The sequence below is a fragment of the Bos mutus genome, chromosome 19, assembly GCF_027580195.1.
Source record: "Bos mutus isolate GX-2022 chromosome 19, NWIPB_WYAK_1.1, whole genome shotgun sequence".
Taxonomy (NCBI): Eukaryota; Metazoa; Chordata; class Mammalia; order Artiodactyla; family Bovidae; genus Bos; species Bos mutus.
The window spans coordinates 17,984,928-18,007,623 of NC_091635.1; the positions used below are offsets into that span (position 1 = coordinate 17,984,928).

General features: G+C 45.1%; 1 protein-coding gene across 4 annotated transcripts in view; it reads left to right on the forward strand.

Moving 5' to 3' along the window:
• Window positions 1-22,696, forward strand: part of MYOCD (myocardin) — a 92,657-nt gene that overhangs the window by 60,554 nt on the left and 9,407 nt on the right. For 2 of the 4 annotated variants that reach the window (XM_070389522.1, XM_070389520.1), the window contains 7 exons: window positions 4,745-4,858; window positions 8,715-8,959; window positions 9,942-10,095; window positions 13,841-14,782; window positions 17,534-17,677; window positions 19,116-19,244; window positions 22,598-22,655. In XM_070389522.1, coding sequence (XP_070245623.1) covers window positions 4,745-4,858; window positions 8,715-8,959; window positions 9,942-10,095; window positions 13,841-14,782; window positions 17,534-17,677; window positions 19,116-19,244; window positions 22,598-22,655 — 1,786 coding nt within the window. The remainder of the gene's footprint in view (window positions 1-4,744; window positions 4,859-8,714; window positions 8,960-9,941; window positions 10,096-13,840; window positions 14,783-17,533; window positions 17,678-19,115; window positions 19,245-22,597; window positions 22,656-22,696) is intronic. The other 2 variants (XM_070389523.1, XM_070389521.1) reach the window with 2 other exon arrangements.

Below are 22,696 nucleotides of genomic sequence, written 5' to 3' on the forward strand. Positions count from 1 at the left end.
AGCCTGGTGGGCTACAGTCCATGAGGTCGAAAAAGAGTCGGACACAGCTTAACAACTGAGCATGCATTATTTTATATATTTTAATTATATATAGATATCTTATATCTTATTTTTATTATATATAGATATTTTATATCTGTGTGCACTTTTAATTTTTCAATTGAGGTATATAATTGACATATAACACTATACTAATTTCAGGTGTTCACCACAACTGTTTGATACCATATATGTCATGAAATACACAATATATCAGATCAGATCAGTCACTCAGTCATGACTAACTCTTTGCGACCCCATGAATCACAGCATGCCAGGCCTCCCTGTCCAACACCAACTTCCGGAGTTCACTGAGATATCCATCGAGTCAGTGATGCCATCCAGCCATCTCATCCTCTGTAGTCCCCTTCTCCTCTTGCCCCCAATCCCTCCCAGCATCAGTCTTTTCCAATGAGTCAACTCTTCGCATGAGGTGGCCAAAGTACTGGAGTTTCAGCTTTAGCATCATTCCTTCCAAAGAAATCCCAGGGCTGATCTCCTTCAGAATGGACTGGTTGGATCTCCTTGCAGTCCAAGGGACTCTCAAGAGTCTTCTCCAACACCACAGTTCAAAAGCATCAATTCTTCAGCGCTCAGCCTTCTTCACAGTCCAACTCTCACATCCATACATGACCACAGGAAAAACCGTAGCCTTGACTAGATGGACCTTTGTTGGCAAAGTAATGTCTCTGCTTTTGAATATGCTATCTAGGTTGGTCATAACTTTCCTTCCAAGGAGTAAGCGTCTTTTAATTTCATGGTTGCAGTCTCCATCTGTAGTGATTTTGGAGCCCAGAAAAATAAAGTCTGACACTGTTTCCACTGTTTCCCCATCTATTTCCCATGAAGTGGTGGGACCAGATGCCATGATCTTCGTTTTCTGAATGTTGAGCTTTAAGCCAACTTTTTCACTCTCCACTTTCACTTTCATCAAGAGGCTTTTGAGTTCCTCTTTACTTTCTGCCATAAGGGTGGTGTCATCTGCATATCTGAGGTTATTGATATTTCTCCCGGCAATCTTGATTCCAGCTTGTGTTTCTTCCAGTCCAGCATTTCTCATGATGTACTCTGCATAGTAGTGAAATAAACAGGGTGACAATATACAGCCTTGACGTACTCCTTTTCCTATTTGGAACCAGTCTGTTGTTCCATGTCCAGTTCTAACTGTTGCTTCCTGACCTGCATACAAATTTCTCAAGAGGCAGATCAGGTGGTCTGGTATTCCCATCTCTTGCAGAATTTCTCACAGTTTATTGTGATCCACACAGTCAAAGGCTTTGGCATAGTCAATAAAGCAGAAATAGATGTTTTTCTGGAACTCTCTTGCTTTTTCCATGATCCAGCGGATGTTGGCAATTTGATCTCTGGTTCCTCTGCCTTTTCTAAAACCAGCTTGAACATCAGGAAGTTCACGGTTCACATATTGCTGAAGCCTGGCTTGGAGAATTTTGAGCATTACTTTACTAGCGTGTGAGATGAGTGCAATTGTGTGGTAGTTTGAGCATTCTTTGGCATTGCCTTTCTTTGGGATGGGAATGAAAACTGACCTTTTCCAGTCCTGTGGCCACTGCTGAGTTTTCCAAATTTGCTGGCCTATTGAGTGCAGCACTTTCACAGCATCATCTTTCAGGATTTGGAATAGCTCAACTGGAATTCTATCACCTCCACTAGCTTTGTTCGTAGTGATGCTTTCTAAGGCCCACTTGACTTCACATTCCAGGATGTCTGGCTCTAGGTCAGTGATCACACCATCATGATTATCTGGATCGTGAAGATCTTTTTTGTACAGTTCTTCTGTGTATTCTTGCCACCTCTTCTTAATATCTTCTGCTTCTGTTAGGTCCATACCATTTCTGTCCTTTATCGAGCCCATCTTTGCATGAAATGTTCCCTTGGTATCTCTAATTTTCTTGAAGAGATCTCTAGTCTTTCCCATTCTGTTGTTTTCCTCTATTTCTTTGCATTGATTGCTGAAGAAGGCTTTCTTATCTCTTCGTGCTATTCTTTGGAACTCTGCATTCAGATGCTTATATCTTTCCTTTTCTCCTTTGCTTTTTGCTTCTCTTCTTTTCACAGCTATTTGTAAGGCCTCCCCAGACAGCCATTTTGCTTTTTTGCATTTCTTTTCCACGGGGATGGTCTTGATCCCTGTCTCCTGTACAATGTCACGAACCTCATTCCATAGCTAGGCCCTTAAATCTATTTCTCACTTCCACTGTATAATCATAAGGGATTTGATTTAGGTCATACCTGAATGGTCTAGTGGTTTTCCCTACTTTCTTCAATTTAAGTCTGAATTTGGCAATAAGGAGTTTGTGGTCTGAGCCACAGTCAGCTCCTGGTCTTGTTTTTGCTGACTGTATAGAGCTTCTCCATCTTTGGCTGCAAAGAATATAATCAATCTGATTTCGGTGTTGACCATTTGGTGATGTCCATGTATAGAGTTTTCTCTTGTGCTGTTGGAAGAGGGTGTTTGTTATGACCAGTGCATTTTCTTGGCAAAACTCTATTAGTCTTTGCCCTGCTTCATTCCGTATTCCAAGGCCAAATTTGCCTGTTACTCCAGGTGTTTCTTGACTTCCTACTTTTGCATTCCAGTCCCCTATAATGAAAAGGACATCTTTTTTGGGTGTTAGTTCTAAAAGGTCTTGTAGGTCTTCATAGAACCATTCAACTTCAGCTTCTTCAGTGTTACTGGTTGGGGCATAGACTTGGATTACTGTGATATTGAATGGTTTGCCTTGGAAACGAACAGAGATCATTCTGTCAATATCAGCTGTAGAACATAATTGTTGGATATTATATCTACTGTATATATTGTGAAATATAACATATACATGTGATGTATGTGTGTATATGTTACATGTGCTGTAACATATACATGTGATACATGTGTGAATTATGTGTGTATTTCACAATATATATGATAGATACAATATATCATCATGTATATTATGAAATGATCACCAGGATAATTCTAGTTAGCATCCATCTTCATATACAGTCACAAATTTTCTTTCTAGTGATGAGAGTCTTTAAGATCTACTCTCTTAGGAACTTTCAAAGAGACCATGCAGTCTTGTTAACTATGGTCACCATGCTGAACATAACACCCCCAGGATTTATTTATCGGATGTGTGTGTGTATGTTAGTAGCTCAATCTGTCCAACTCTTTGTAACCCCATGGACTGTAGCCTGCCAGGCTCCCCAGTCCATGGAATGCTCCAGGCAAGAATACTGGAGTGAGTTGCCATTTCCTTTTCCAGAGGGTCTTCCCTACCCAGAGATTGAACTTGGGTCTCCTACATTGCAGACAGATTCTTTACTGCTGAGCCACCAGGGAAGCACAATTTATTGTATAGCTGGATGTTTGTACTTTTTAAACCCATATTAGTTGGAAACATTTTTATACTGTAAAGCATGCAGGGATCAGAGACAGTTTCAGGAGTTATTTACCATGACCCTCTTTCCTGAAGCTGTACTGTTACTGGTCATTGTCAGGCCCTTCTTCACTCCATCAGAGCAAATTCAAGGCTGCCAGGAGGAAATGTGGAACAAGAGGGAGACAGAAGACAGAAAAAGCAGAGCCAAAAGAGCTGCATGTTTGTTGTGCAAGAGTTTATAATCAAAGCATTCTTTCTTCTCTGCATCCCAAGCTTCTTTGCAGCCCAGAGTCTTGGATAACATCAAACAGTACCTCAGGCCATTTGTATTCTTATTGCTCTGATAGTAAATTCCTCAGCTTCTTATTTAAAGATGGTTTGGGGAGAAGACACAAGCATTTTCTTTTTCACCCTTGAAGTGGGAAGAAGGGAATGAGCACTGAGCAATGTCAGGCAAAATGCAAAAATCATTTTGCATCAGTTAATCCAGCAGCCTCAAGTGAGAGATGAGGGCATGGGCTCTGAGAGAAAAGGATGCTACAGACCTTTGACACGTGCTCAGGCAAAGACTGGGCAGCTCAGGGGCCTTTTCTGAAAGTCATGGCATAGGACTGTGGGACAGGAAGAGGATGCTGCGTTCATTTCTGCATCCTCTATGTGTGGGAACGTGCCTCTCATTAAGGTTTTCCTGATGCTGCACCCCTACACACACATATTTATATACACAGACATACACACAGACACACAGGTATGCACACACAGACACACATGCAAAGGAATGTATACACATACACATATGCACACATACATTACAGAAGCATACACAGAGACATATACGCACATACAGAGACACACATACACACACGTACCTACACACTTTCCTTCCATCTGCCAACCCCCTTCTCATCTGACTTTTTCATTGTCCTACCTTTCCCCCAAAGTCCCTCCACTCATTCCTCCCGCTTCTTCTCTTTTTCAATCCACTGTCAATTCCAACATGTAGACCTCACTGCAAGTAGGTAGATCCCGCCCACAGGGTGACCAGATGTCCCAGTTCGCCTAGCCCAAGCTGGTTCTATACCTGTTGGATGGAATGATTATTTATCATGCCTGCTTTCTCTCTTAAAAAGAGTCCTCAATTGGTTGACAGATCATGTACTTGACTCTCCACCCCTGGGGACAGAGTCTGAGGTTTTCCTCAGATAAGAAGCTGGGGTTGATGCAGCAGAGCTGGGGGGTGAGGGTGGACGCCTCCACTGCAGCATCCCCGTGTCACAGTTTCTGCTCCTGCATCCTAATCAGGCTCAAATTTGGATTTTCAGGATTCAGAAAATGAGAGGAGTGACCCAGCCCCACACCCCGGCAACCAGCCAGACCCGGGCAAGCAGGGGCTTGGCTCCCTGGGCACCCCCATCACTGGGCACACAGCCGTAAAGGTAGGATGGGCCAGCCTCCACGCCCGCCTGAGCATGCAGCTCACGGGGCCATTGCGGGGCAGGGCATGCTGAGTTAGGTCTGGCAACGGGGAAAGTCATGTGGACCGATGGATGGATTCAGTCCACTGGGAGCATCACTAGACAGGGGTGGAGAAGTGGGCTATCACTGTACATGGACCAAGAGGCTCTTGCCCATCAGGGATCTTCCCCACAGAAAAGAAGCGTCTGTGGCTCCTTTCTTTGGGCTCACAGTTCAGCCAGCAGGTTCCTGACTTGAAAGCCTTCGGTAGCTTAGCCTAGAGACAGACACTGACCTCAGTGCACACAGGATTTGCACGCGCCGTAACACAGGTTTAGATAGGACAGTGGCTTTTACACAAGGGAGGCCAGCCTGAAGGTCTTGCCTAAAGTAAAGCCTCTGTCAGTCAAGCCAGTCTCCCTGTGGACATGAACGGAGGCCTCATATTCGCAGGAGGCACAGAATAAGCAGGATCGCGTAGTTTGGGTTTAATTTTCTCAGCATTATATCTTAACAATTCACAAAGTACTTTCTCCTCAGTTAACTGGTAGTCATTTGACTTTTTTCATAATATTTTATCCCAAATAACTTCTCACTGACTTGGGGGCATATTAATATTTTCTCAGCTCTAAAGCTGGCACTTAATGCTGAGATGATTCTTAAGAAATACTTTTAAAAGCTTGCAAGCTGAGTAAGAATCAGTGTTAAAGTAATGGCCCTGCCACCCTGTCCATGCATATACACAAAAGTGGTCTTCTTTTTTTAAATTTTGTTTGTTTCTTTATGGCTATGCTGGTCATCACTGCTGCATGGGCTTTTCTCTAGTTGCGGAGAGTGGGAACTGCTCTCCAGTTGCGGTGCTCGGGCTTTTCCTTGCGGTGGCTTCTCTTGTTGCAGAGCACGGGTTCTAGGGTGCTCGGGCTTCAGCAGGTGCAGCACGTGGGCTCAGCAGTTGTGGCCCTTGGGCTTAGTTGCTGTGGAATCTTCCTGGATCAGGGATCAAGCCCATGTTTCCTGCACTGGCAGGCAGATTATTTACCACGGAGCCACCAGAGAAGCCCACAAAACTAGTTTTCATGTTCTGAATGGATGACAGGCATTTCTGATTCCCAGGAAAGCTCCCCAGACTGCAGTGGCTTAAACCCAGCCTACAATCCACTCTTTCCTGGTGGCTCAGCTGGTAAAGAATCCACCTGCCAATGCAGGAGACACAGGAGATCTAAGTTCGATCCCTAGGTTGGGAAGACCCCCTGGAGAAGGGAACCCACTCCAGTATTCTGACCTGGAGAATTTCATGGACTTGTCCATGGAGTCGCAAAGAGCGACTTTCACTTCACAATCCACTCAGCTCAACAGCTTTGAAATTATGTGGCTATTGGTGAATTTTGTTCATTACGGGTAGAGGGAAGAGACATATTGACTTGGGAGAATATTTATATTTTAATATTAATATGATTCAGTGATTTCCACCATTGGGAGCAAAGAGAAATTGTATTAATATTTCTACTGAAGTGTTTAAATTTTGCCTAATGCAAAAGAGTTGGAAAAGACCCTGAAGCTGGGAAAGATTGAAGGCAGGAGGAGAAGGGGACGACAGAGGCTGAGATAGTTGGATGGCATCACCGACTCCATAGACGTGAGTTTGAGCAAGCTCCAGGAGTTGGTGATGGACAGGGAAGCCTGGTGTGCTGCAGTCCATGGGGTCGCAAAGAGTCAACTGAGCAACTGAACTGAACTGAATGCAAGTGAGCAGAGCCTTCAGCCTCTTCGTACTAAGAAAGTGTAGTAATTGTCCTGAGAAAGGACAATCAATTTCAATTAAGAGTCATGTCAAAAATATGCAACTATACAGTTCCAGGTGTGCTTCCCACGTGATGCTAGTGGTAAAAAAAAAAAAACCGCCTGCCAATGAAGGAGACATAAGGGATGCGGGTTTGATTCCTGGGTTGGGAAGATCCCTTGGAAGAGGGCATGGCAAGCCACTCCAATATTCTTGCCTGGAGAATCCCATGGACAGAAAAGCCTGGCAGGCTCCAGCCCACGGGGTTGTATGGAGTCAGACATGACTGAGCAAATGAGTGCAGCACACACAAAGTTCCAGTGATTCAGAGTTCCGTGGCTTCCGTGGTCCGTGCTTCTCACTATCTGGAGCAAACGGTTTGATTTACAATACCTTCTGAATGCTCAGAGTCTCCGTGATAATAAGGCAACAAATAGAGAAGATGGCTGAGCCCCTGATTTAGTTGCTTTAGACGCAAGGCTGCAGCTTCCCCAGACAAGCAGGTCCTAGGAGGAGTGCGAGCAGGGCAGAGCTGACTGCAGGAGCTGGGGGAAACTCTCCCAAGAACAGAAGGCTGACTCGTTACCTGGAGCACTAACTCATCGATGACTGAGCAGGGAGGAGGGCCCCTGGCCCATAGGAATCCTTGAGCTAAGTGTACAAGAAGCCTTCCTGAGAACACACACACACAAAAAGGCTTTGGTGGACGGGCACGCTGAGTCAGAGAAAAGCAAATCCAATAGGTCACCTTCAGATATGTGTTTCGTGGTTAAAATGGGAAAGCTTCCCTGTGACAACCTGCCTGCTGGCTATTCAGGAGCTCCCTCTTCTGGACACTGCTGGTACCACACCTTCCCCTGCCGGCTTGTTCTCAGATTAAGACCCTTCCATCATCACATCCCTGTTCATTTCAATCTTCTATAATACTGTCAGGAATTGGAAATGTATTTTTTTTTTAACTGAATGAAGTACAGACCTATTGCTTCTCAGTCTCTGGAGGTCTTTGGATTTCAGGGACAGGTTATAAATATAATCACACTGTCCTTTGAAATCTTAATTGTTTCAACAATATATTTTACCATTCTCCCGTTGGTTACTGAAATCAAAAGTAGAGAATATTTTACCCAACTTGCAGGTCGGGGTCATTGAGATATGGTAAAGTTGGATAACTATACCATGTTCAAAAATGTGTCTTCACTTCCAGGCCTCCGTCCTTAACTTTTTTCAAGGATCCAAACCGTACACCATGATTGGTAACTTCTGGAAAGGTCTCAGTGGGTGACTTGTCCTTCCTGTAGTCAGTGAAGAATCTTTAGTTCAGAGGGTGTCACTTCCTGATTTTATATCAGTATTTGGTGGGAAGGGGAATTGATTTAGAAGCAACAAGAATCCACCTTTTGGGTTTTTAGAGACAGCCTTAATTTCATCTCCTTTTATGTTGTTAATAAGTCAGCTCACGAGGAGCTTCACTAAAGATGATGACACATATACAGATGAAAGAACCTTCTTCGGACCGCCCTGGTGATGCAACGGTTAGGACTTGCCCTTTCAATGCGGGGAGTGTGGGTTCAATCCCTGGTCGGGCAGCAAAGATCCCACATGTCTCACGACCAAAAAACCAAAACAGAAACAGCAGTGCAACAGATTCAATAAAGGCTTTAAAAATGGTCCACAGTGCCAAAAAAAAAAGAACCTTCTTATGAACCTAACCCAAGAACAGAATGTCGTCTTCATTAGTCATCAGGTTTAGGTTAGGAAGCTGGCCTCAGTGAAACATAGACTTACCTCTCTGTTCTGGGAAGGAAGTTCCCCGAAGCCACTTCTAAGACTCAAGACTTCCTGTCTAAGGAGTGTCCATCCTTTGCGATGTATTTGCATGGATTTTTTTGTTAGGTACCTTAACTTCCAGGATCTCCTCGTGCCTCCTGTCTTTGCTATATTGTGTGTCGGGGGTTCAAGGACACCCATCAGATAAAATCTAGAGGTAATATTCCTGATGCCAAGCCGTTCCCATCCACCACCTAAAAGCACATGCCGTCTCTCCATCTGCTTTGCAGTCCAAGTCCTTGAGCGACAGCAAGAACCGCCACAAAAAGCCCAAGGACCCCAAGCCAAAGGTGAAGAAGCTCAAGTACCACCAGTACATCCCCCCAGACCAGAAGGCGGAGAAGTCCCCTCCGCCCATGGACTCTGCCTACGCCCGGCTGCTCCAGCAGCAGCAGCTCTTCCTGCAGCTGCAGATCCTCAGCCAGCAGCAGCAGCACCGCTTCAGCTACCCCGGGCTGCATGCAGCTCCACCCAAGTAAGTCAGCCAAGCCCGGGGGGCGGGGGGAGGGGGGAGGGGGGAGGACGGGGCGGGGGGGGGGCACCTGGGGATGGAGGCTGGCTGTGGCTTCTCCATCAGAGGACCCAGCAAGTCCCACACCGCACCACGTCCTGTGGTCGGGTCGCCCAGTCTTCCCCGAACCACCAGACACCAGCTGGGTCGGGGGGTGGGTCCCACAGTTCAACTCAGTTCTGATGCCTTCTACCCAGAGATGGTGTTGGATCTCAGTCTCAAAGCTTGAGGGCTTAGTCCCCCAGGACTGGCCCCTCACCCTCCAGACACCAGTCACAAGTCCAAGTTGTCACCTGTCCTTCTGACAGACCAGCTATTGACTGGACTTGCCAATAACCTCTTCCTTGGGTTCCAATTAATTTCCTAGAGTTGCTCACAGAACTCAGAGAAACATTTTACTTATTAGACTACCAGTCTGTTGTAAAAGCATGTAGGTCCTCATGGGAGCAGCCAGATGGAAGAGAGGCCTGGGGCGGTACATGGGAGTCAGGCAGAGCATCCATGTCCCTCCAGATACACCACTCTCCCCAAATCTCCACCTGCTACACAACCCGGAAGCTCTCCAAACCCCATTCTTTTGGGTTTTTATAGAGGCTTCATTACGTTATTGAGTAGATCATTGGCCTTTGTGAATCAATTCAACCTCCAGCTATTTCTCTTCCCTAGAGGTCAGGGGTGGGACTGAAAACTCCAACTCTCTAATCTCATGATTCAGTCTCCAGGCCACCAGCCTCCAAGCTTAAGTGGCTTCCAACAGTCACCTCATTAGGATAACAAAAGACAGCTTTTGTTTTCATGATTTAGGAAACCCCCAGGGTTTTAGAAGCTGTGCCAGAAACCAGGATGAAGACCAAATATATACATTTCCTATTATAAATCACAATGTCATATCCCCATACATAAATCTGACTGTATTTTCAGTACCTCTTCTGTGTTTGTTTTACAGGGAACCAAATGAGCAGATGGCCAGAAATCCAAATGCTTCTTCAGCACCGTTGAGCAATACCCCTTTGTCTCCTGCCAAAAACAGCTTTTCTGGACAAACTGGTGTCTCCTCTCTCAAGCCAGGCCCACTCCCATCCAACCTAGATGATCTGAAGGTATAGGGTTTGGCATTATTTTGTTTTTTTAAAACAAATATTTTTAAATTATTTATGTATTCATTTGGCGGTGCCGGGTCTTGGTTGCGGCATGCAGGATCTTTAGTTGCAGAGTGTGGGATCTAGTTCCCTGACCAGGGATGGAGCCCAGGTCCCCTGCATTGGGAGCACAGTCTTAGCCACTGGGCCACCAGAGAAGGCCCTGGTGTTCAGTCACTCAGTTGTGTGCGACCTTTTGTGACCCCATGAACTGTAGCACTCCAGGGTTCCCTGTCCTTCACCAGCTCCCAGAGTTTGCCCAAACTCATGTCTATCCAGTCAGTGATGCCATCCAACCATCTCATCCTCTGCTGCCCCCTTCTCCTGCCCTCAACCTTTCCCAGCATCAGGGTCTTTTCCAATAAGTTGGCCCTTCACATCAGGTGGCCAAAGGGTTAGAGTTTCATCTTCAGCGTCAGTCCTTCCAGTGAATATTCAGAGTTGATTTCCTTTAGGATTGGCTGGTTTGACTTAAAAATTCAGCAACAATTAAAACACCAGTGAATGTATAAAAGAGGTGAATACAAATCTTTGTGCCAAGCAAGCCTACACAGCATAACAGTCTGAAATTTAAAGTAAACTGGACTGAACAAGTATTCATTTTATTTTAGAATATGAGCTGCATTATTTAATAATGTAGTTTAAATTATTCAGTGCTAGAGCGGATTCTAAAAATGAATGTAGAACTCATTAATTTTAAGTAATTCTAAATTAAAACAATAACGAGTTGCCATTTTTCACTTTTTCAAACCAGTGAATATAGAAGAAAATGGCAAGACAAGGCTAGCCAGGCTAGGGGGCTGAGAGCATATCTTATTGCTTGTGATATAGTCAGTAATTGCAATCCTTTTGAAGATAATTTTTTAGGTAACTCTTAAGGTAATATATACTCACTACTGAAATATGATAGTGTATAAAAAAAGTATTTTAAAAGACAATTGACTCACAGATTCTATAGTATTTCCTTTTAGACTTAAAATATTTGTGAATATGTTTGGTTTTAAAATAATTACTGAGTATATACTTCTGGCATGCTTTTCTATTTTATTTATCATGGACTTTTTCATAACTTTTAATATTTCAGTAAGGTTTTTCTTTTTAGTACTGGCATATCATTTCTCCACCTCATTGACCTCCGTCTATTGGACTTTTGCTTCCAAATTTTTGCTATGAAATGTGTAATTCACATACACATTTAATTTCTCTAGTTATCTCCCCAGGCTGAATACACAGGAGTGGAACTCCTGAACCTAAACGCATGACTGTTTTTGAAAGCTCTTTGTCCGTGTTGTCACATTCCTGTCCTGAATGTCTGTGCCAATCTGTTCCCAGAAGGACTGTGTTCGGGCAAAACCCCTCAAGCCGGCACGTGCCCAGTGGTCCACCTGGGGCTCACGGTCAAATGCAGATTCTGATTCGATAGGTGTGGCGAGGGCCCTGAGAGTCTGCATTTCTATCATAAGCTCCCAGATGCTGTCTGATGCTGCTGGGCCCATGGTCAGAATAGCAAGGTTTAAAAAGCTTTTTTTTTTTCCTTAACATTTTTATCGGAGAAGGCAACGGCACCCCACTCCAGTACTCTTGCCTGGAAAATCCCATGGATGGAGGAGCCTGGTAGGCTGCAGTCCATGGGGTCCCTGAGAGTCAGACACGACTGAGCGACTTCACTTTCACTTTTCACTTTTATGCATTGGAGAAGGAAATGGCAACCCACTCCTGTGTTCTTGCCTGGAGTATCCCAGGGACAGGGTAGCCTGGTGGGCTGCTAAGGGGTCACACAGAGTCGGACACGACTGAAGCGACTTAGCAGCAGCAGCAGCAACATTTTTATACAATTATTTTTGCTGCTACTTCACTGACACAAAGTGTTATTATTCATTTATTTGTCCATCTGGTAAACGCAAAGCTATGTACATATTTATTTCTTGGAATATTAGCTGGTACTCAGATGTTATAGGTCATTTTTCTTTTAATTTTCTTAAAAAATAATTTTTTTTTGATGTGGACCATTTTTCAGGTCTTTATTGGATTTGTTACAATATTGCTTCCGTTTTATCTTTTGGTGTTTTGGCCACAAGGCACGCGGAATCTTAGCTCCCCAACCAGGGATCAAACTTGCATTGGAAGGTGAAGTTTTAACCAATGTATTGCTAGGGAAGTCCCCATTTTTCTTTTAATTTTATCTTTTGTTTGTGAAGGGTTGGATTGTGTCCATTACCCAGTTTTAGTTTGGGTGTCAATATTTTCCTGTGGATATGCTAAGCTTACTATTATTTTCCCTGCTTTTTTTTTTTTAATGAGATGGCTATTTGTATTTTCTCCCAGTATTTTTGACCTATAGTTTTCAGTTTTGTGGCCAGTATTTTTATTATTAGTCTCTTAGCTTTGAGGTTCAAAAAGACCTTTTTGTACAAAACATCACAAGAGTATCTCCCTATTGATTTCTGGCTGTTGTATTGAATTATTGACACTTAGGTATTTGATACATTTTCCATTTTGATTACAAAAGTAATATGCTGATGAGGGCTATTTTAGAAATGCAGATAAAGAGAACTGTTGGTAGAATTTTAGCTTATTTTTATCCAGACGTTTTCATCTGCAAGCAGACGTTTAGATATATATACACGTATATGTATTTGTAGGCTTCCCGTGGTAAAGAATCCACCTGCCAATGCATGAAACATGGGTTTGATCCCTGGGATAGGAAGATCCCCTGGAGAAGGAAATGGCAACCCACTCCAGTATTCTTGCCTGGGAAATCCCATGGACAGAGGAGCCTGGTGGGCTACAGTCCATGAGGTCGAAAAGAATCGGACACGACTGGGGTGGCTAACACAACAGCAACAGACATTTATGGATATAAATGTGGGGTTAAAATAATTCCTTGTGAGTCCACATAACAATAAAGCAAGAACCTTGCACCAACAATTGTGAGGCACTACTCCAAGCCCTTTACAAATCCTAAGCCATTTTTATCCGTACAAAACTGTGTAAGAGAGGTACTGTCACCCCATTTCACAGAGCGATCACTGAGTTGGGAGGAGGCAGGACCAGGATTTGAACTGATGGTCTCATCTCCGCACACACTTCTCTCAGTATATGACTGTTATCCAGCCAGTCACTAAAATTAGGACATTCATGGCAATGCAGAACTGTGATGCTCAAAACTTGGTCCTGGCACCAACAGCATCCTCCAGGAACTTGTTTGAGACCTGGATTCTCAGTGCCCAACCCAGACCTGCTGAATCAGGAACCCCATGGAGGGGGGCATGGCTCTGCTCTAATGTTCTTGCCAGGTGTGGGGAAAATGGGATGAGCAGGCTGTTCACCAAAGGCACAGAGGCCCTAGCATGTCAGGCTGCCCTGTGTTGCTGGTTGAGGGTTGACGTCTAAACCCAGGCAGGTACCAGCTTTGTCACCTGTTAAATGGGGGCAAGGACTAGGATGGGGGTTGCAAGGCAATAGACCAGATAACCCCCGTGGTTCATCTGAGCTGGACATTTCTATAATGTGAGACCATGAAAACATGGTGTATGATTTTTTTTTTTAAAATCATTAAAAATGTGCAAGATGATATCAAAATTGTTAACAAATAAGGGGACATGTTAGATTCCATTTGTGACATCTTAAAGCTGCCATAACAATACTTAAAAAAAAAAAAAAAGATTGTCACTAAGCAGCATTAACGCCAGCCTGGTTCCTTCAGGTCTCTGAGTTAAGACAACAGCTTCGAATACGAGGTTTGCCTGTGTCCGGTACCAAGACGGCCCTCATGGACCGACTCCGGCCCTTCCAGGACTGCTCTGGGAACCCTGTGCCCAACTTCGGTGACATCACGACTGTCACCTTTCCGGTGACGCCCAGCAATGCGCTGCCCAGTTACCAGTCCTCCCCCTCCACCGGCGCCCTGTCCAACGGCTTCTACCACTTCGGCAGCACTAGCTCCAGCCCCCCAATCTCACCCGCCTCGTCTGACCTGTCGGTGGCGGGGTCCCTGCCGGACACCTTCAACGACGCCTCCCCATCCTTTGGCCTGCATCCCTCCCCGGTCCCCGCGTGCGCCGAGGAAACTCTCATGGGCAGTCTGAATGGCGGCTCCATGCTTCCGGAGCTGGACGGGCTGGACTCAGAGAAGGACAAGATGCTGGTGGAGAAGCAGAAGGTGATCAACGAGCTCACCTGGAAGCTCCAGCAAGAACAGAGGCAGGTGGAGGAGCTGAGGCTGCAGCTGCAGAAGCACAAGAGGAGCGGCTGTCCCGACAAGAAGCCGCCCCCCTTCCCAGCCGCCCCTATCAAGCAGGAAGATGCCGTGTCCAGCTGTCCTTTCTCATCCCGGCAAACAGCCATGAAAAGACAGAGCACTGGCTCGGAGGGCCAGCCGCCACCGCCTCGCGAAGACGCTCAGCTCCTGCCCCTGGGGAGCACTCACTGTGCAGAGCCCTCGGGTCAGACCAACGTACTGTCTTCCACATTCCTCAGCCCGCAGTGCTCACCGCAGCATTCGCCCCTCGGGGCTGTGAAAAGCCCACAGCACATCAGTTTGCCCCCATCGCCAAACAACCATTACTTCCTTCCCCCATCATCAGGCGCCCAAGGAGAAGAACACAGGGTCTCCTCACCTGTCAGCAGCCAGGTGTGCACTGCACAGGTAAGAACTGGCCCCGTGCTCTTCCCGAAAGTGCGATGTGAATTTACAACTGCTAAGGAGCTGACCTTGGAACTTTGCATGGGGAGGGTTTGCTAAAATTCTGATAGTAACTCCCGGGCACCACGATCCACAAACCTTTACAGTCAGACAAACTCACTTATGAGACAAAGATGGCAAACTTATTCTGTAAAGAGCTGGATGATAAATGTTTTTTCTTTGTGGAATGTACAGTCTTTGTCACAGCCACTCAGCTCTACCTCTGGAACCCCAAAGCAGCCATAGACAACATGGTAAATGAATGCACATGGCTGTTCCAATAAAACTTTATTTACAAAAACAAGCTGGGGACTGGATTTGGCTCATGGGGCTGTTCCCAAGACCCATTGGTGTCAAACTTCATTGTAGGCCAAACTAACTCATCAAAAGGGCCAAAGGGAAAGTTATCAGACCTTACTGTTCTCTCTGAGTAATGGTCTGTAAAGTGCAAATATTTACCTACTGTGTGCCAGGCTCTGTTCTAGTATCTGGGGATTAGTGTTGAGCTAGCCAGACAAAAATTCCTATTCTCATGGGGAGACAGACAGTAAGCAAAAGATCTAAGTAAAGTATTTAATATATTAGAAGATGAAACATCTTACAGAGAAAAAGCAGACAAGGGAAATGAGAAATTTGGAAGTTTAAATGGAAGGGCCAGGGACATCTGAAGGGGGTAAAGGAGAAAACCTTGTAAGTGTTTGGGGTGAAGGCATTATACGCAAAGGAGGAACAGCAAGTGCAAGGGCCCTGTTCTAGGAGCCTATGTGGGATAGTCCAGGACCAGAAAGAAGTTGGTGTGGCGGGAGCAGAATGAAGGGTGTCATAGGGAAGGCCCAGAAGAACATACGGTTCAAAGACTAGACCAAGGGGAGCATCCAAGACTTCCTCTGTCCATGAAACCGAAGAATTATTAGAAAAGTCTAAGTCTCTTTGAGAAAGAAAATTACGAAGATTCTGAAATCTATGTTATTAGGAAGGGAATAGGAAGAAAAGTTAATTGGATCCCTGCCATGCGCCAGGTATTAAGGGGCAATGTACAGGACTTCCCTTGCGGTCCAGGGGCTAAGACTCCATGCTGCCAATGCAGGGGGCCTGGGTTTCATCCCTGGTCAGCGAACTAGATCCCACGAGTGGCAGCTACAAATCCCCTATGCCACAACGAACGTTGAAGATCTCATGTGCTGAAACTAAGACCCAGAGCAACAAAATCAATCTGTCAATAAGTCAAAAAATAACAATAAGATGATCTTTTAAAAAAAATCACTGTATTTTTTTCAAAAGAGGTATGTATGTGAGCAACTCATTAATTGTCAAAACAGCCTTGAGTGAGTGAGTAAATGAAGTCACTCAGTCGTGTCTGACTCCTTGCAACCCCATGGACTGTAGCCTACCACGCTCCTCCATCCATGGGATTCTCCAGGCAAGAGTACTGGAGTGGGTTGCCATTTCCTTCTCCAGAGGATCTTTCTGACCCAGGGATCAAACCCGGGTCTCCCACATTGTAGGCAGATGCTTTACCATCTGAGCCACCAGGGAAGTCCTTACGAATTCCAAAACAGCCTTACGAATTACAATTTGCTATTCTTCACTATTGAGGAAAATAAGGCCCAGGGAGGTGAAGCCAGTTGCCCAGGGTCATGGAACCAAGGATTATCTGATACTATTAATAAAATGTATGCCTCTTTCACATTGAATATTCTCTACCCTGGGAGTATGAGGTGGGGTAATGCAGATACATTTTTATGAACCCACTAGAGCAACACATTCACATGAAGGATGCTCACTCCTGAGTCAGCACTCTGGGAGGAGCTGAAATTTAACATGGATTCTCATCCTTATTGACAACAGGTGTCAATGTGGTGTTCTCGGAATCAAAAGTACAAGTAGCTCTTGAAATACCTCTGGACCATAAGATGCTGAAGTGAATGATATGGATGCTATCAAGAAGAACCACCACTTGTACAGTAATTGATGGCTTACAAAGCACTCTTTGAAGACATGAATGATTCCATGATAAAAAATGAATAAATAAAAAGACAAAGAGCAATATAGGATAACATCACTGAGCAGCATGATGTTAAATGCTACACAGAGCCTTAGGGGAGTGGGTGTCGACCACGAAGGGCTAGCAGAGTGGGAGGACTTGCAAAGGGATTTGGACTTGAGGAGTTGGAAGAGGAGAATCAGGAAAAGGTCATTCCATGTGAAAAAAGCATAAGCAAAATGTACACGTTGTGGCTGGATTAGCAGAATTTAAGCTCTCAGAGGGCTTCCCTGGTGGCCCAGTGGTAGAGAATCCACCTATAATACAGGAGACATGGGTTTGATCCTTGGGTTGGAAAGATCCCCTGGAGAAGGCCATGGCAACCCACTCTAGTATTCTTTCCTGGAGAATCCCATGCACAGAGGAGTCTGGTGGGCCACAGTCCATGGGGTCATAAAGAATGAGACGTGACGAAGCAACTGAACATGCCCACACGCAAGCTCACAGAGGGAAATGAATAATGCTTGACTGTGGAGCATTTTGAAGACTCACCCTGGTTAGATGTGGACCCTCCATTGTAGACGTGTGGAAACCATGGAGAGTTTGTGAGCAGAAGGTGAAGTGTCCAAAGCTGGATTTGAGGCCTTGGTGATGGAACTTAGGGAGGTTTGGAAAGATAAGACACGAGGGCAGGGATCAGCCATTTCATCTGTCCTTCTTCCTCTCCACAGAACTCAGGGGCACACGAGGGCCACCCTCCAAGCTTCTCTCCCCAGCCTCCCAGCCTTCACCCCCCTTTCTCTGGAGCTGCGGCAGACAGCAGTCATGCTGTCGGGGGCAGACCTTCTCCCAAAAGCCCAGGTGTGCAGCAAAAGGTAGGCGCCTGGAGAAAGGTTTAAGCTGGGAGCCAACTTGGCCTCGTCTATCTCTGTGGCCTCTCTCCTCCCCGTGTTGAGGTTCAAACAGAAAGAAATGACATTTTGGATAGAAACAAGTTTACTTGAAAAGGACAGAAATGGATATACGGATATAAGTCCGAGTATTCCAAGGCATCATTTCCTTGGTTCATCCCAGAAATTATGACAAGTAAAATGGCCTTGGCAGGTTTGCAAAAGAGTGTGGCGAACAGACCAAGTTCAGTGAAGTTGAAGATAGGAGTCAGGGAGCATGGGGAGAAAAAATGCAGAGAATGAGAGAAATAGTGGATCCTTGGAAATGAATGGAGAGGTGCAGAAAGTTGGAGTCGCCAAGTAAAAGGGAGGAGATGACACATGTCAGTAGGTGGGAGAATCAGAGAGGTAAAAGATGCAGGATATGGGGAATGCAAGGAGCAGTGGGAAGGTAGTCAAAAAGGAGGCAGACTTTTATGTAGCAGCCTGGATGGGAAGGGGGCTTGGGAGAGAATGGATGCGTGTATATGTATGGCGGAGTTCCTTCACTCTTCACCTGAAACTATCACAGCATTGTCTGTTAATGAGCTATATATACCCCAATACAAAATTAAAAGTTCAAAAAAATATAAAATTAGTCTTAAAAAAAAAAAAAAGAAGGTGGCAGACACGAGTTGACCATGACACAAAAGCGCTGCATGCCACAGGGCAGGGCATCATTTGGGGATGGAGACTCTGTAATGTCCTAGGTACCCCCACAGAACACACTTACAGCACACAGGGCTGGCTTATGAAGAGACACTCCAGCAATATCTGCATATACACTCACTTAGGAATGAAACGGGCTTCCCTGGTGGCTCAGATGGTAAAGAATCTGCTGTCAATCTGAGAGACCTGGGTTCAATCCCTAGTTTAGCAAGATCCCCTGGAGAAGGGAATGGCTACCCACTCCAGTATTCTTGCCTGGGAAATCTCATGGACAGAAGAGCCTGGAGGGCAACAGTCCATGGGGTGCAAAGAGTTGGATATGATTGGGCAACTAATACTTTCACTTAGGAACAACACAGGCTGAGAGATAAATTACTCTGGAAATGCCTGGGTTGATAGAGCTCTTTGTGTTGGACTGGACAGACACTTGGCTTCTTTCTCATCTCGCTTTCTCCCAACAGACAGGGTGCCCCTTAGAGGAGGGGAATGAATTTCTGAGGCTCCCATCCTGAGATGCCTCCAGCATCGCATCCACAGTGATGTGTCCTGTTGTTCATATACATCTGTAACATATCTGTGATATATATTTAAGCCCCAGATCTTTTTCCCCTTTAATCAATTTTTTCTACAGTTGAGTCTATAGTTTCTAAAACAGGAGCTCTATACAATGTCGATGCATGGATTGATCGTCTTTCTTTGAATTTTACTCACGCAGATGGCGGGTCTGCACTCTTCTGATAAGGCAGGGCCAAAGTTTCCAATTCCATCCCCAACTTTTTCCAAGTCCACTTCCGCAGTTTCAGAAATAACCCAGCCGCCATCCTACGAAGATGCAGTGAAGCAGGTAAGCGCACGATTTGATCTTCATGGAAGAACAGGCTGACTCAGTGCATGTTGTTTTATACGATGTGGCTTCATGCATGTAGATTCTGTGGCCTCCCCTGCCAGAACAAGCAGACTGTCCAGATGCTCACTGTGAAGAAGCGTGGTGTGTGTAGACACGCTGTATGAGGCAGAGAGACAAGAGGCTGACTTAGCATCCAAATGTCCAGACTTGGTGCCAGCTGCCACTGCCACAAACACTGGTCAAGAATTCAACTTCTCTTCTGTGAAATGAAGACAATATCTACTGGATAAGGGTGCTAGATGACATAGCATTGATCGCATTGTCCTGACACAAGATACGTACTCAAATATTAACACATGAGAGTTATGCTGGGGCAACTGTTTCTAAGGTTCTTCCTAGCTTCCAAACTCAGTGATCCCAGGGACTGAGATCCGTGTATGCCTTTGTCCTCCTCATTCCCATGCCCTGGTATCTGTAAACATCAAATGGATCCTTTGTGGTTTCAAAAGAAAAGAAGAGGGGCAGGCAAAGTGGACTTCCACAGACAGAGCTTACTTAACTCAGATGAGCCAGAGGGGAAGTTGTGTTCACTACAAGTGCCGTGGAGAGCCAGAGAAACGGGAGCCACATCCCCAGCACCCAGACGGGAGGCAGATCCAAGTCACTTCACTTCTTATTTTCTTTATTTGGGTCCGTCCTTCTTGGTGAGCCAAAGGTTTGTCTATTTTGTTCTCTGTTTGAAAGAACCAGCTCTTGGATTTATTGATTTTTTTTCTATTCTTATTTCATCTCTATCTTATGTAATTCCTCTCTGATCTTTAATGTCCTTCCTTCTGCTGAGTTTAGATTTTGTTTGCTCTTTTTCTAATTTTTTTTTTTTCCCAGCCCCCTTCCTTAGTTGCTTTTTTTGGCCACACTGCACAGCATGAGAGATCTGATTCCCCAACCAGAGATAGGACCCACACCCTCTGTATTGGGAGTGCAGAGTCTTAACCACTGGACCACCGGGGAAGTCCCTCTAACTGTTTTAGATGATAGGTTAGGTTGTTCATTTGAGATTCTTCTTATTTTATTAAGGAATTTCGGTATCCCTATGAACTACCACTTAAGAATTGTTTTCGCTGCATCCCATAGATTTTGCATGCTTGTGTTTTTATTGACATTTGTCTCTCAGTTCAGTTCAGTCTCTATGTCACATCTGACTCTTTTCGACCCCACAGACTGCAACACGCCAGGCTTCCCTGTCCATCACCAACTCCCAGAGCTTGCTCAAACTCTTGTCATCAAGTTGGTGATGCCATCCAACCATGTCATCCTGTGTTGCCCTCTTTTCCTTCCACCTTCAATCTTTCCCAGTATCAGGGTCTTTTCCAATGTGTTAGTTCTTTTCATCAGGTGGCCAAAGTATTGGAGTTTCATCTTCAGCATCAGTCCTTCCAATGAATATTCAGGACTGATTTCCTTTAGGATGGACTGGTTGGATCTCCTTGCTGTCCAAGGGACTCTCAAGAGTCTTCTTCAGCATCACGGTTCAAAAGCATCAATTCTTCAGTGCTTAGCTTTCTTTATAGTCCAACTTTTAGACTAAGTCCAACTTTTCTTTGTCTCTAGGTATCTTTTAATTTCCTCTTTGATTTCATCACTGACCAATTCATGTTTTAGTAGCATGTTGTTTAGCCTCCAAATAAGCATTTTTTCCCATTGCTTTTTCTCTGATCAATTTCTGATTAATTTCTCTGATTAATTTGCAGCAGGGGTCAGAATCTCCTTCCTTATTAACTCTGAGTAATATTCATTGTGGGGCTTCCCTACAATTAACGTTGTGATCAGAAAAGATGCTTGATTGCTGAGGCTTATTTTGCGTCCTAGCCAAGTCACTTCAAAGTGATAAAAATGGCCATACTACTTATATATTAAGGTGCCATCTCCTGGAATGGGAACTTCTCAAACAACTGAATTTACTCTGAATGACTCTGGGCTAGGGATCATTCTGCCTCCTTTCCCCCCTCCTCTTGTTGTGTCAGATCGTTTTATTTAGTAGTTTTCCTGTCCAAAAACGCATGCTACCAAAATCTTTAGCCAGTTAACGTCCGTATTCATGAAGGCCAAAGGTGGAACCAACCCAAGTGTTCATTGAAGGATGAATGGATAAATGAAATACATATTGTATACATCCAATGAATAATGAATATTATGCCTGCATGCTAAGTTGCTTCAGTCATGTCTGACTCTTTGCAACCTCATAGACTATACCCCGCCAGCCTCCTCTGTCCATGGGATTCTCCAGGCAAGAACACTAGAGTGCGTTGCCTCCAGGGGATCTTCCCCATCCAGGGACTGAACCCAAGCCTCTTAGGAGACTTCCTGCATTGCCAGGTGTTCTTTATCACTAGGGCCACCTGGGAAGCTCCACAATGAATATTACTCAGAGTTAATAAGGAAGGAGAGTCTGACTCCTGCTGCAAAACCTTGAAGACATTCAGTTCAGTTCAGTCGCTCAGTCATGTCCGACTCTTTGCAACCCCACGAATGGCAGCACATCAGGCCTCCCTGTCCATCCCAACTCCCGGAGTTCACTCAAACTCACATCTATTGAGTCGGTGATGCCATCCAGCCATCTCATCCTCTGTCGTCCCCTTCTCCTCCTGCCCCAATCCCTCCCAGCATCAGAGTCTTTTCCAATTGAGTCAACTCTTCGCATGAAGTGGCCAAACTAAGCTAAATAAGCCAGCCACAAAGGGAAAGACACTGTGAAAGTGAAAGTGGCTCAGTCGTGTCTGCTTTGCGACCCCATCATGGTCTATACAGTCCATGGAATTTTCCAGGCCAGAATACTAGAGTGGGTGGCCTATCCCTCCTCCAGCGGATCTTCCCTACCTAGGAATCAAACCAGGCTGTCCTGCATCGCAGGCAGATTCTTTACCAACTGAACTATTAGGAAAGCCCCAAAGATACTGTATCAGTCCACTTATATGAGATACCTAGAGTCATCAAATCCACAGCAGCAGAGAACAGAACAGTGGTGTCCAGGAGCTGTAGGGAGGAGGGGGTGGGGAGTTAGTGTTCAGTGGGGTCAGAGTTGCAGTTTTGCAAGATGAAAAAGCTCCAGAGCTGAACGGTGGTGCCAGTTGGACAACCACGTGAATGACCTTAGTGGATTTGCACACTGTACTCTGAAATGGTTAAGATGGTAAATTTTTATGTTGTTTATAGTTTACCACAATTAAAAAAAAAAAAACACTACTAACCAAACCTAATTCAAGAACCTGTCATACTGCTTCCGATGATTTCCTACAGAAGCAGTCGCTACGTTTTAATTTCTCTGTTCTCCTTTGGTTAATTGGCAACAGCAAATGACCCGGAGCCAGCAGATGGACGAACTCCTGGATGTCCTCATTGAAAGTGGAGGTAAGACATCAGGATCCTCTGCCCCTGTGTGCAGTCTAGGG